At 32.5% G+C, this 15344-nt stretch overlaps 1 protein-coding gene across 1 annotated transcript in view; it reads right to left on the bottom strand.

Annotated features, from left to right (window-relative positions):
* Nucleotides 1-15344, bottom strand: part of LCORL (ligand dependent nuclear receptor corepressor like) — a 95717-nt gene that overhangs the window by 34487 nt on the left and 45886 nt on the right. The window contains 2 exon segments of the mRNA XM_015594892.2: nt 12413-12542; nt 13439-13518. Coding sequence (XP_015450378.1) covers nt 12413-12542; nt 13439-13518 — 210 coding nt within the window.

Genomic DNA, 15344 nt, shown 5'->3' with positions numbered 1-15344 from the left:
ACAGTAGAAAGATCACTGTTTGACACAGGTTGGGGGCAAGGGGTGAAGGAATGACTAGGTAAAGTACAGGAGATTTTTAAGGCAGCAAAACTAATGTGTTTGACAATATAATGGTGGATACATGAAACTGTACATTTGGCAAAACACACAACTGTACAAGGAAGTGAATCTAATGTAAATTATGGGCTTTATTTAATGTATCAACAATAATCCATCAATTGTAACAAATGTAACCCATGAAAGATGTTAATAATAGGGAAAACTGAGGGGGGAAGACAAGTGTGTGGGAATGCTCTGCACTTCCTGGCCAGTTTTCTTGTAAACCTATAATTGTTTTAAAAAACCTTCCACTGATGCAAAAAACAAAACAAAAAAAGTCAGAGTAAGTGAAAAATTCATTTGACTTCACATACTTTTCTTCTTTTAAGAAAACTATTCAGTAGATGGCACCAGAGATCCTTTAGAATAAAGAATTACAAGATACACTGTATAATTCATAATGCTTAGTTTTGATGTCGATATATGCTCTGAGAGTTTATTTATTCGTTAATGAATAATATGCTTTGTGCTTTTGAAAAAAAGATGAGTTACAGACAACTAAGTTTAGATGCAAATTATATTATTCCATAAGTAGGTAAATAATCATAGAAATCTAAGAAAGCAGATCTGAAGAATTACAGAGCAACGGTAATTCTACATTATGGGTAAATAAAAAAGGTGTTATATTAAGCTATTTAAAAACCAAATTCCAACTCACATTTTGACAACTACATAGCACATCCATCTGACATTTCTTGACTACTAGGGAACAAGTATCTCATTAGTAAATTGTCTTTCTCCATAGGCTAAAAGCGTTCACTAAGTGTGGCATTAAGGCATTTTAAAATTCCTTTCCTCCTCAAGCTGGGACACAAAAAGAGTATTATGTCTTTCTGAAAAAACAGAGGGTGAAACCGGTTAATACCCACCAACCAGCTATTGCTTATCCACCCACTGGCATTCAAACTGACATACTAAATATGCAGTTTTAGAGAGAAAAAAATGAGGTAGCACTTATAAAAAACAATCTCTTCCCCCATATTTTTATTTTATATCATCTTAAAGTTATCTTATGCAGGTACCTGGGTATTACGTACTTTACCCATTGATGAAGACCAAATACTATATATACTGCCACTTTGGTGGGGATAGGAGAGAAGGGGTAGAAGAAAGGAAAGAATCAAAGAAGTATCCGGAAAGAAGAGTTACATGTATTCTTATTTTTCCAAATTTAGAATTCAGTCCTTTAGAACAAAACGATGGCAGCATGTGGCTGAAATAGTACTACAAAGAAGTATATTAGCCTTTAATTACCGTTATAGACTTCTGTACACTGGAGAATTACTATTTAACATTTATTTCCAAGAAAAAGTACTACTCAGAGTTCCCAATGAATTAGTCAACTAATTTTTAGAACATGGTTTAACTGTAGTTTTGAAACGACAGAAACAAATTGAAGTCTAAGTACACAATGACTGAAAACCAATCTTGGAAGTGAATCCCCTGAAAGTCTACTTCACATTACTAGGCAATACAAAAATATAGCCACTGACAGATTCTGATTTGTCCAGAAATAAATGTAGTAATCTTAGTTTGTAAGAGAAAACTATGGTCACCTACACCTTGAGAAATATACCTTATTAGACAATATTGAACACAAAGATTCTCAATGTTTCATAATTTAAGTCCCTATTAAATTTAATTCAAAGACTTGCCAATAAGGGGGACGTTATTTTGCCTGGCAAATTTTATGAAGAAACAGCAATTTGAACCAAATATAAAGAAGTTTTTTGTTTGGTTTATAGTTTTACTGAAAGTAAACATGAATTTTTCTGGCTTTCTGTAATGTCACAACTGCTTCTGAACTTTTACCAGCTTGCAGGACCACTAGACTTCAGGATACACCAGGCTGAGCGTCAGAATCTAATCCAATATTGTAATTTTACAGAAAAGGAAACAAAAATCTTGAGAGATCAAGACAGATAGTGGCAGAGCTTAGAACACCAGTTTCCTATCTCCTAGAGTCTACTCTTTCTATCAGACCACGTGGTCTGACTTACAAAAACAGTGACGCAAGTATCACTCTTTATTCAAATTTATTTGGTTTTTGAATTCACATAATTTGAAGAGCAAGTTTAGGTAGCAAGGGATATTGCAGTATGTGAATCTATTTTATACTTGAGTTTTCAATAACAAGAGATTTATTTGAAAATTTATCTGTGTTTATTCAATTCTTGAGTTCAGATAATGAGTTCAAATATAGAGGAAGACCTATATTTTATAAGAAAATTGGAGAGAAAAACTTGACCCACTCCATTCCTTTTTTGTACATATGTTTCTAATTCTACTGTGACCAACTCTCAGGAGTCATATGAATGAAATGTCTCTATTTGATTAGGAGGAGTGGTGTAATAACTTAATTAGAAAAGAAGATTCTAGTTTCCCCCAACTCCAACTCCAAACCTTTACTCACATACAGTATCAATAGAAGGTTCCCAATTACCACCAGCAGAAGTAGACACAGTAGATTAAAGAGATTAAATTCAACAAATGTATGTTACAAACTAACATAGTATGCATGGGTCAGTTTATATTATCTTGTAATAATTTCATAATTCATTATATAAATGTTATAATCATATAATTTACATATAAGGTTAAAGAATTTATGAAATGACTTACATTCGATGCCCTTTTAATCTCCCTGAACATACTGGAGGTATTCACTCTCATTTTAGGTGGGGTCTCTTTCCTTGTGCCTACTTCTTAATGCCAAATCTAACAATGCTCTCTCTGGAATAACATTCTCATAGTTTTAAAAATTTCAGACAAATTTTACCAACACACTATGGCAAATGTTTCCTAGCATGCTGTAAAGAATATACGTCCAGGCCACACATATTTCAACAAAACAAGCTCTAGCATCTATTCTATACCAAACAACTGGAGAAAAAAACATTTAAAAAGAGCTATTAATAAACAAATGTTATCTTCTGTAATTACTGTACTATATTATCAGAAAAAGATGAGTTATCAATAAAAAGAGTAGTATTAGTATATCTAACATTTAAAAGCATTTATAAGAATAGAATATAAAAACATGGCTAATTGAATTTCTCAGATTAAAAAAAATAACAGATTTTTATTAACGACTTCACTCTTATTTTATCAAAAATTTCCTGTGAGACAAGCAACAAATGGAAAACATTACAGACTTAGATTTCTTCTCCTTTTTTTCATCATTCTCCAGGAAAAACATACTAACAAATATAACACTTAGAACACCAGAAAACAAACAGCAGCACACATTCTTGCCCCACAATTAAGAAGTACGGCTAAGCCATATGAAATGGATATTCCTAAAAAAAAACAAAGGAAATTCCTGAGTTATTATATTAATTACTAATTTATCCAATGATAAGTCTAGCTACATATTTCTCAACCAAACGAACTAGAGTGATAAAGTGAACAAAATCTGGTCTAGTTTTAGATCTAGCACTGAAGCTGCCAGGAAGGTCATTTAACCTGGGCCTTACATTTATAAATTGCCACATATTTAGAAGTTTGATATCATCTTTGAATGAGCTTATTTATTTTTTGTAGCAGAATTTTAAAAAAAGGCTTTAACCCTATAACTTCAAATTTCCAGCCCTCTACTGGACTACCGGGATATTACAAATGAATACTTTTTATAGATTTAATAATGATCTTGGGAATACAATTTTATTTCATTTTGTAAATATGTTTAAAGCTTAACTGGTTAGATAAAACTTTTAAAATATACAACCGTTTGTAAAGCCCACCTCAAAAAAGTAAAGTTGCCAAGCCTTTCTCAACTTTTCAGAGATCCCCTCTACATTTTCTTAGTTATCTTAGTCTTAGCTCAGTTTCGTCTCTGTGTCTAGTTTCTTTGGCTACCTCATGGAGGGTATGAGAACTGTACCTTCAACTTCACAAGGCTGAAAGAATTAGGAGGTATAAGTATAAAGGCATTTAAACAAGGTTAAAACACTATTCGACAAACACAAAACATTAGTAAATAATCTGATAAAGAACTTGTATTCAAAATTTACAAAGAACACATACGAATCAACAATAGAAAGCAAACAAACCAGCTAAAAATGGGCAAATGACCTGAACAGGTTCTTTAAAAAAGAAGATATAGAAACTGCCTATAAGAACCTGAATAAGCACTCAATATATTAGTTATCAAGGAAATGCGATTTAAAGGAAAATGAGATGCCATTTCACACCTAATGTAATTAGCTAGTAGCAAAAACTGGTAACGGTAGTTCCTGACAGATCTGGAGCAACTGGAACTCTCATATATTTCCAATGATTCCGTGAAATGAAAAAATTTGGAAGATGCTTTGGCAGTTTCTAACACGTTTTAAATATACATTGACACTGTGACCCAGCAATTCTACTCCTATGGATTTTCCTAACAGAAATGAAAAAGATGTCCAAAAAGTGTAAAAATGTTCATAGCAGCCTTATTAACAATCCCTAGCGACTTACTAATAACCCCTTTCAGAGGAGGTAGTAAGAGAGAACAAAAAATAATGATTCTTCCACTTTAATCCTGTGTGAGTGGGAAAGTGTCAGTGGCCCTAATTAATCGGGAACATAGGAGGGAAAAGAACATTTAAAAAGGACAGTAAGTTTAGGTTAAGATTCACTGAACTTAAAATTCCTCCTGCAATATACATGTGGAGATGTCTAGAAAATAGCAAGGAACTTGGAGAGAGGCTGTGGCTCATCACGGGGGTGGGGAGGGGGGAGAATTACATATATGTATATAAATATACATATATACGTATATATAAATTCTAAAGACAGAGTCCTTCATGTATAACATTTGGGGGACGATATGAAGATCAAATAGTAAAGGAGGTGGATAGGATTCTTTATCCTTTTCATGCAAAGACTCCTTTGGTTGTGTGATGAAAACTATGGGTTCCTTCTCAGAATCATGTTTTCAATGTACAAATATGTTGGATTACAAAAAGAAACCAACTATATTGAAATATAACTGTCAAAAATATATTTAATTAAGATACGGTAATATTTCTGCTTTTTTCTTAATGCATTAAAATATAAAATCTAGTAGTTAAATCTAATATCTATCATAATTTCAAAGTGAGAATGTAAACAATAATTTAAGATATAATATGATGAAAATATGTATGACATTTATTGCTAGAAAAGATATTACTAAAACTGTTGTTTGTTGTCAAGTTCATGGACTCAAGAAAATCCTACCCACGAACTTGCTGGGGAATATCCCAGGTTAAAAACCCCTAAGCTAGGAAGTAAAATTAATGTGAAACAATATCATGGACACTATAGCAGCAAAATAGCATATGATATTTTTAAATTGCAATGATAAAATACTATACCCACTGCTTCGTTTCTTACAATTGCGAAGTAGAACAAAAGAGAAGTTCAGACAGAGAATGGCATGTTAAGCAAAGGGAGAAAAGGTTCAGAAGAGGTTTCTGAATGTTTTCAGAAAAATGAAATAAATCACAACTGTATTAAACTAATTTTAAAAAAAACTATCCCCATCAGGAATCACTTCATAACCACCAAAACCATAGACTGTCAATACAATATCATTCTACGTACCAGACATTCCACTCATACCCTGCTTCGCCCAGCTTCCACTTCTTATACCATCTACTTTTATATTCTGCCATGCAAGCCAGGGTCAGAACAGATGAATAATAATGGGACAAGCCTTTCAGCTGACCTAACTGCTACCTTAGAGACATGAAACAATTCATTACGCCTCTCAACAGGACAGGTAAACCATTTTCCTCTTACAGGGATGCCGTTAGATGAGTTACTCAAGATACGTTATCTCTATGCTCTCTACACAATAGTTCGTGTTGTGGTAAAAATTTGACTAGAAATTATTTGGAATGCTGATCCATTTCCCATGATAGGCTGTCTTTTTTTTTTTTTGTCTCCTCAGCAGCTATGGCACTTGCTATTAAGTAGTCCACTCTGACCCAACAAAGTAGTTGTTTAGATGATGGCTAATTGCTTTCACAGCCACCTTCAACAGAGCTTAGGAGTTATTGGTCCAGAGGACACTGTGGAGGAATTGTGGCTGAGAGACGCACAGTGCTTGTAGAACATATCCACTGTAACCGATGTGGCACTCAGATACCAACATCTCCAGACAAGCTTTTATAGATCTGCTAAAGCTGGGGGATTCCTGGGAACAGATGGAAAACAAAATAAAAGTGTTTAAAAAAAAAAAAAAAAAAAAAGAGAGAGACTCCCTACCCAAGAAAATCTAATGCTTTAACAATAGAGTAAAATCCAAATAAGGTTAAAAACTCTATTCTAAATCAATTAAGTTTGATAAGGACTACCATGGACTACTATAGGACTTAAATGTACTGTTCTCTGGCATGACAAGATCATTTAGAATATCTACCTGCTACAGTAACAGGCAGAAAGGTAAATTTAGGAGTGAGGCTTAATATTCAACTAGCCAGACTAATATTTCTCTTTTCTTGCCTACTGAAAAAAGCCATAGAAGACGCCCCCCCAAATGTTGCTTTCTTACTTTATTACTTTTAATTTTAAATGGAATGAGACTCTTAACAAAATGCAAATAAGTTACTAAGAAGTATTTTTTTAAAAAGTTGTTCATCTAAAAAAATAAGGGGACAGCTATAGAGGCACAGAACTATATTTAACCTAAAGATCACCTTTCATTGTTATAAGTTATTAAAAATCAATTATCAAGATTCTAATATAATACTTGTTCAGGATAATAAAGACACATTGAGAAAGAATACATGTTTTTTGCTCTCCAGGAGGTAGCGCTACAGTATGAAAGGATACAAGGTAAAGATTATATACTTCTTGGAGGAATATCTTGAGGCTCATTTGGTCTTCAATTTCAACATTCCTGAGTACAGAAGCCAAGAGAATCAAGAGCACACAAACTACTCTCTATTGCATCTCCACTATATCCTACTATAACATGCCTGTGTCCCTCCTGGAGACAGCACTGTATCTTCCTCGCCTTTTCGGCGATCTACCATGGTACCACAACAAGGTAACTCAATAAATTTCATAAATAAATGATTCTTCACTCTTAAAGGGAATAAAAACTGAAGTAACAACTGAGCAATAAGCTAATCTTTTTTTTTTTTAATTTACAAAGTAAACATAAACAAAAATGAGAAAATATTCCTTTCTCACACTCACACCAAAGGTTACTGAAAGTCATGAAAGGAATTATTAGAGAAAGATTTTTTTTTCCTGGCAGTCTTATGAGATAGCTGGTTCAAAAGCAGACAAGAATGAAGACTTAGATATTGCTTTTGTTGCTTTCACTTTGGTTTACTATGTCATTCCTTAACATGCGCTGGAGGGATAAATACGAAATCAAGGATCAAATGAGTGGACATGGGCTTCCTAAAGCCTCTTTTTATTCCACAGATTTGATGGTCTCAACTGCTCATACTGAGTGGGAGATCTGCCAGACCACGGAAACATAGAGAACACAGAACCACAGGATCTCTGCCTTTATAATACTTCAGGGGTTTTTTTTTTGGGAGGGGGGGGCCGGGGGGTGGACAGACAATAAGGGGGCTATAACCATGTTATCATAAGAATTTGTACCATTATCATGAAAGGGAACTCCTGCTGGACTCCAGTCATACTTCCAAGTTTCATTTCCTACAGCCTACTTTAGGTTTTAATAAAAGCCATGGCCTACCACAGCTTAATGTAATGAATTACCTATAAGGTTTTCCTTAAAAAAGGATACAGACTTATAAATCATTTTGCCCCTCCTTACCCTTCCTGCTCCCCACGTTTTTTGCCTCTTTAAAGCCATGACCAGACCACTGTCTCTGTGAATCTTCTAGCTTTGTTAAAGCAAAAGTCCAACGCTCCTGTGACCACAACTGTCCCTATTAGACCTTCTAGCAATTAAATATTTTCTATGAGTTGCTCATCAATTCCAGACTTTGAAGAATCAGTCGATCTTTAAAATATATCTTTAGAACAGAGTTCTTCAAATTCTGTTGAACAGTCATCAATTAACGAAATTGAGAATTTATCTTTAAGTATATATTATTTATAAATTATAGTCACATTCTTATTATGAGCCAAACATCTCAAAGCATAGCATATACTTGGAGGAAGGTTTGTCATTGATAGAATCTTTTTAAAGCCATTTATCTATTTTCCAGACTTAATTCAAATAAAACTACATAGTAGAATATGTATATCCATTTAACTGGGCCACATAAACTACAATATGTGGCCCATCACTCAGGATGCAAACCAGATAATGAGCATATATGGCACTAAATGTTTTATTTACATTATATTAATCTTCACAGTATTACAATACCACTAAGTTAAGTAACTTGACCGACATTGCAGCTATTTAATGAGGGAGAAAAAAGAAGCAACACATGTAGGTTTAACTCCACAGCCTATACTTTTTTTTTTTTTTTTACCAGAAGCTACTAGTGAACACACAGTATGCCAATCAATGATTAAAACAATAAAATCTAAACTAATATCTTCAGTTTTAATAAAACTATTTTTTGGTGGATGAGGGTAGACAACAAAGTATAAGCATCTATAATTATTAAGCTTCTTCTGTATATGAGAAAACTAAATCATAAAAGGGGTAGTTTGTCAGAAGCATATAACTAATATATGATGGGGCAAGATTTGAATCCATATCTGTTCTATGGTAAAGCTTATGCTTTCCCCTTCTACTAAGGATATAAACATTTTAGAAGACTTCACTCAAAACACTTTAAGGGGGAAAAGACATGCACATAAAAATATAAATTAATATGGAGAAAAGCAGGGGATGATTGCTACTTAGTACTAGCAAACTGATGAGTTCTAATCAATAGATAAACTTTATAAAACAGTTTGTACAAGCTGTGGATAAAATGTACAACTAGACAAAAGCAGATAGTAAACTGCAGCTGACTGTTGATATGTAAGCTAAAAATGGTGAGATGGTAATTTATAAAACTAATTTATCATATTTCACAAGTACAGTATTTGATCAAACTCTCTACTAGAATCCTGGACTTCTTATACCTTAGTAAGAGAAATTAGAAAGAATTTAATCAGCTACTGAGGTACCAAAGTGCCATAGAGAACAGGTAATTATTTAGAACGGAATTTTAACTATGTCATATTAAATGAGACAGAGAGGAAAGCTCATATGTTAGAGCATGTTTAACAAAAATTGCATTTAAAAAAACGATCTTTGTGTGAGAATAAGAATCTAAAAATATCAGACTCGAAATTATGACAAGACAGAACTTCAACCTTTTATAAGAGTTGAGATGGTAGATTGATTTGGTGGCTGGCTCATAACTCAGTGTTTTTTAATTCTGCAGTTTTTCATACATAAAAATACAATATATAAAAAATATCTGGAAAAAATAGCTGAAAAAAAGAAACACATTCCCCTTTCTCTTTTCATTTTAGTTCAAGACACATGAAATATTTCAGTACTTGGTTAATTTTCTTGACCATTAAAAGTTTTCTTTTTCCCTTAAAAGGCCCTAGTCTTGAGATTCTAATAACACCCAAATTTGTATGTTAGGCTGTCTTAAATTTGCAGAAAGACTACAATCAGGTTTAAAGTTTTACAGCTATGTATTTACAGCTAATATTTTTGACTAGCCTCTAATTACAAGGGATCATCCAAAATGTACTTAGTTTAATAAATTTACTTCAATCTATCATTACATAGTATAAGGGAACTAATCACTAAAACTGTTTACAGTTCATATAAAGAAAAAAATGGAAACCTATGAGAAATACAGAACATTTCCATAGGTCCTCTCTAGATGCCTAATTCAAGTAAAATAATTCCAGCTCTAGGCTGCTAAGCAGTAGAGAATAGTTTTTCTACTTAGTACTTAAAAGAATGCTTTTCTCCTTAGTACATACACAGAACATCTTTTACCTGTTAAAATTTCTTCTTGAGGACTCAAATGTTCATAACTCAGAACTAAAAGACACTTAACTTCTCTGACTTCACTGTCTCTACCTGTTAAAAAGATAATAATACCTGCCTCTTGACATTGTTTTGGGATTAAATGATACAAAGCACAAAAAGGGCTTCGTGCTCAATCCTAACTGATGACGTTGATCATTATTATCATTAACCTAAGTTGTGAGTTTTTTATAATAATAACTTATAATTATTATCATCATCCCCAAGACCATAGTTAGAAAAGATAATAAACAAGGTACAATAAAGATATTAAAATATGTCTTTCTGTTTTGGCAAGATGTTCAACATGCATATGCTCCTCAAACTAGTAACAGATTTAAAATATTGATAACACTAATGTTACTAATAGCCTGAATTCGTAAAAATGGCCAAGTTTGGGGGATTTTCAGGAATCAAATAAAAGCTTCACCAAGATGTTTTATCAACATTTTATTTGATACTCCAAAGACTCAGACATATTACCTGTCTTTAAAAATACATTATTTTGTCTTTTATTTCAAAGTAGACTTAATAGTAGGACTAACCAACCAAATACAAAAGTTAGGACCATTTATAAACTATCATTACTCTAGCCTCATCCTAGTCAGACCATATTGGAAATCTCTAAAATGATTCTATACAAAGAAAATTAAAAAACAAACAATGAAAACAAGCCCAAGTAAACAAGCAGAAAAATCCTTATGTTTAATTAAATCTGGAAAGTGATAATGGAATACAAAGAAATTAACAAATATAAGACCCGAAGTAAAGTAAAAATAAGCATCTTTCATTTAAAAACTCTGTAATCCTTCAAAGGTCCTTTGAAGAAAACCAAGAAATCTCCAAATGGAGAGGTCACTAAATATCTGTGAACTCACCCAATCACTGGTAGGAGATCTCTTGTAGACCCAGATGCTTGAATCAGCTGAAATAGTATCAAGTTTTTACTGATTACTCTTAACAGGGCAATGGAGCAGTTAACTCCATACTATCACAAATTAAAGATTACTATTACCGATAACTCCAGCTACCATTACAAATTACTCAAAGGAGACCGAGTAATGAGTTCTAAGATGAGTGAGACACTGTGTGCATGGTTGTAAATGCATACATTTCCTCTAGTTCTCTTAATAATATGTCTGATAACATTATTCTTCTTATAAGTGTAAATACATTGGCAGAGTAAAATTTTCTAAATTAATATTATAAATTCTTAAGAAAGTATGTAAAATATTTCTAATATTGGTTCAGTTAGAAATTTAAAAAAAATTTTTAAAGATAATGCCAATTTCTCAACACCAAGTACCTTAGTAACACGGAAAAGGATTTTCAGTCACCTGTACTTAAAAAATATAGTTCTTAACTTTAGGCCTTTTAATATATTAATGGTTCTTCTAATCAGACAATTCTCATATTTCAACACATAAAAGAATTCATAACACTTCAGACTAAACAAAAGCTTCCCTTCTTAAAGATGAGGACTATTTTCAATATTATTGATTAAAACCTAAAAGTTAACAATTTAACATAAAATATCTGATGCTGCCTAATTCCAAAGAGGAGTAAAACAGAGTCAATACCTAGATGAGAATACAGTAATGTTTTTCTCAATTTCTGAAAGTTGGGAGGTAAGATGATCCCCCTTCTACCTCACATTCCTCTACACCATGACTTGTGCCAAGGGTTGACGTGGTAAAAATTAAGACACTCTACTACTACAGAAATGGAAAAGAACAAAAAAAGGAAGGTTCTATAGTTCTATATTTTTCCAAGTAACTAAGATGTAAAGACTACTTCTGCCTGATACATGTGTATCTAGTAAGGTAACAAGTGAAACAAGTCTCATTGGTTTAAATAGTTTAGATAGACACAAAGCAAAAAAGAACACTGACATATTAATGTTAAGTAAGCATATTCAAGCCACCAAAGAAACACTGAAATGGCAAGCCAGCAAATATACTCCAACCTGGCTGATAAATGATACATTTCTAATAGCTTTGTAATATAATGTATCTATCATTTATTGAACATGAAAGAATTTTTGAAGTCTTGAAAATAGCAACAAAATAAGGAAGACCAGAAGTATAAAAAAAAAAACCTCATCTGTCTATAGTAGATAAGGAAAATGTATGATAAAGTCAGGGAGAGATTTGAAAATAGAATATTGAAAAGGAACACATAATAGAAGACTAGCTCTACAGCAACTGAGAATCCTACTGTTACCAAAATATGGAGAAAAACTAAGGATGAAGAGAAATAATTAAGAATGGAATAGAGATTGAAATTCAAAAACGTGTGTGTGAGAAAAATTCAAACATTTTAGATCTCTTGCAAATTTTAAATGACAAAGTGTACCAATATTACCTTTCTTTCGAAAGAGTGCATTTAGGTAATTTTCTGCTTGGCATTCAATCTTTTCAGTGTTGGACTGGCCCTGAGATGATAGTTCCTCCGTTGGTGTTGACTGTGAAGAATCAAGAGATGGTATACAATCCTAAAATTATAAGAAAACAACATAACAATATCACTTTTTATTTAAATTTGGGAAATCTCCTTAAAAATGGCAAAAAATTCTCTAAATGTTTATTTGTTCTACCTTTTAAATGTATCAAATTATATAAAAAACATAAAACTTAGAACAGGAGGAAAAACAAAATTTAGCTCTAATAGAGGGCCAAATTAGCTTTATTCCTTAGCAAAACTATAGTTAAAAAAAGGGGAAGAGCAAATAAAATATATTGCTGAAAAAATTCACTATATGGCATGCCAGCAATGAGTTTTAACAACCAAGCAAATATGTTTACCTACTAAATCTGACCAAAATCGGTACAAGTTCTTGACTTCTCAATTTCTTCTCAGCCCTCTCACAAGAGTACATAAAGAATTAGAACTTCCCACCGTACAAGAAGATGCTGCTTGTCTAGTTTATGCCCTGTTTACAGTAGATGCTAAATATTTAATCCTTTACACAGGAGATAATTATGATATCCAAAAAGACTTCAAGAGAAAGTGAAAAGCTAAAAAGTAATGCCACATTATCTTCCAACTGATTACTTAAAAATCAAACGGTAGGGTGGTTTCAGACCAAACCAAACCTCTAAGCTCACTCTTGTCTACATAAATACAAAACAGATCTGAACTGAACTTCATGAGTCAGGGAGCTATAAGACAGAAATGTGAAGTAAGCAAAAAGGATGAGTGTTTTGGGATTTTCATCAGCAATTTAAGCTAAATGTTAGACTTCCAACATAAGACTTTAATTTCTCATTCCCAAAATCAAGTATTTAAATTCTACTTAAGTCACAAATTTTCAGAACAAATTAAGTTTAAAAAACTGTGTTAACAATTGTGCAATTAGTTTAAAAATAATTTCATAGCACTAAAACTTACACTGACTGCTTCTCTTTGTAGGTTACAAAATGAACATTTTTCATCCATAGACCAGTCAGTCAGTTCTTCTGGTTCACAGTCTTTAAAAGAGGGAAAAATATTCATTAAATACACTAACTTTATTAAAACAAATAAAATTACCACTCTCCAGAGCAAAGGCTCATATAAAAAAACTAACTACTAACAATAAGGGGAAAAGGCCTAACTTTGAAATTAAACTGATGACACCTAGAAAAAAATAAACAGAGAAGGCTGTGAGGAGAGTAATTTTCTACTATTATGGGACAAAGCAGCAAGAACAATGAGCTGGTTATAAATTAATTTTCCAACAATAGGGTTTAAAGTATCATCTAAGTCTTCGGAAAGGTTCAATTTATTACTGTCTATTAATTTTTTATTTTCACTATGAAAGAAATCAGAACAGAGAGATATGGGAGAGAGGATAAATTTGCTTATCATGAAAGACAACATAAAACAGAGAAATGGAGTAAAGCATCAGAAAAGTCTACAGATTTGAGAAAATGGAATGCTGTCCAAGAAAAAAAATAGAAATCCATAACTAAAAAGTCAGAGTAGATTTTTTTATTACATTGTTTAAAGATTTTGTTGAAAGTTAGAACAAAAAGCAGGTAACAAATTATATTATTCTACATAAAACATGGATTTTTTTTTTTCTGAAGCATGTTCTTTATAATACAGCTACTGTAACATATATTAGTATTTGTGGAAAATATTTTCTAATGAAGGCATTTTATGAAGGTATAACATACTGCCATCCCAACTATACTTGGTATAGACAGTGATTTTTCAAACTTACTCACTGCAACAGTAACTCCCCCCAATTTCTTTTCCCAAATAAATGCATATGTAGAACCTCAAACCATAAAACCATTACCATCTGCGGCAGCTACACTGGGACTAATTTGAAAAGCAATTGTGAACCACAGTAATTTTCTCTCATAATTTTGAAATATATATGAAGTTTAATACATGTTTCTGCTACACACAGAAAATAAGCTTATCCTTGTGAAATGATAAGGAATAAATATGAGTTAGAATAAGCCTCTAGGATACTCCTACATCTATCCAGACATAGGGCCAGAATAGAAGATAATAAAATTTGTTGGATACAGAGCTTGGTAATACCTTCCTTTGACTTTGGCAGTGGTCCAGAAGTATTGCTAATATTTACCTAAACTAAACTTGGCAAGGGCAGGGAATTGAAACATGAGATCCAGAATAGAGTAATGGAAAGATAACAGTATTTGAAGTTTCCAAAAATGTGGATGGAACTTACTAGTTGTAACCTCATCAAGCCACGAAGTGTTTGTTTTAATTTCCACACCTACAAAATAAGGATCCTGTCACCTAACTTATTTGTGGATCAAATGAAAAACATGAAAATACAAACTACAAACACCACACAAAAGCTTACTATTAACAAGGTGGAATCATTGGTCTATTTTTTAAATCCTGTACTAACAAGCATATTTAATAAGTTTAGTTTGCAGAAAACAGATAATTTTAATATCTGCTTAAGAATATTGATCTTTTTTTGTAAACCAACAGATTGAAAAAATTTTGTAAGCCTGAGAGATCAAAAAATTTATTCAATCTGACAATTAAAAACCAAGAAATGCAGCTATGTACATTTATAATTTTTTCAACCTTCCACTCTGTCACTGAAACAGAATTCACACTCTTAAATGTAGGATCATTCAGTGTCTCTTACTAGAGAGGCCGAGTTCTAATGAATATGGGAGAAGTAACAGTAAACCATTCCAAGCTGAGGCCTTAAAGGGCATAGCAAGTTCCCCCAGTTCTCTCTCCTTTTTTTATAAAGACAAATTTACTCAGTATCATGATCAGACTATTACATTTAGCAATCAACAGCACGGGTGCAGCA

This window comes from Pteropus alecto, unplaced genomic scaffold (genome assembly GCF_000325575.1).
Source record: "Pteropus alecto unplaced genomic scaffold, ASM32557v1 scaffold5, whole genome shotgun sequence".
Lineage (NCBI taxonomy): Eukaryota > Metazoa > Chordata > Mammalia > Chiroptera > Pteropodidae > Pteropus > Pteropus alecto.
Note: the sequence above shows the minus strand (reverse complement) of the source record. Positions and strands in the feature narration are given on the sequence as shown.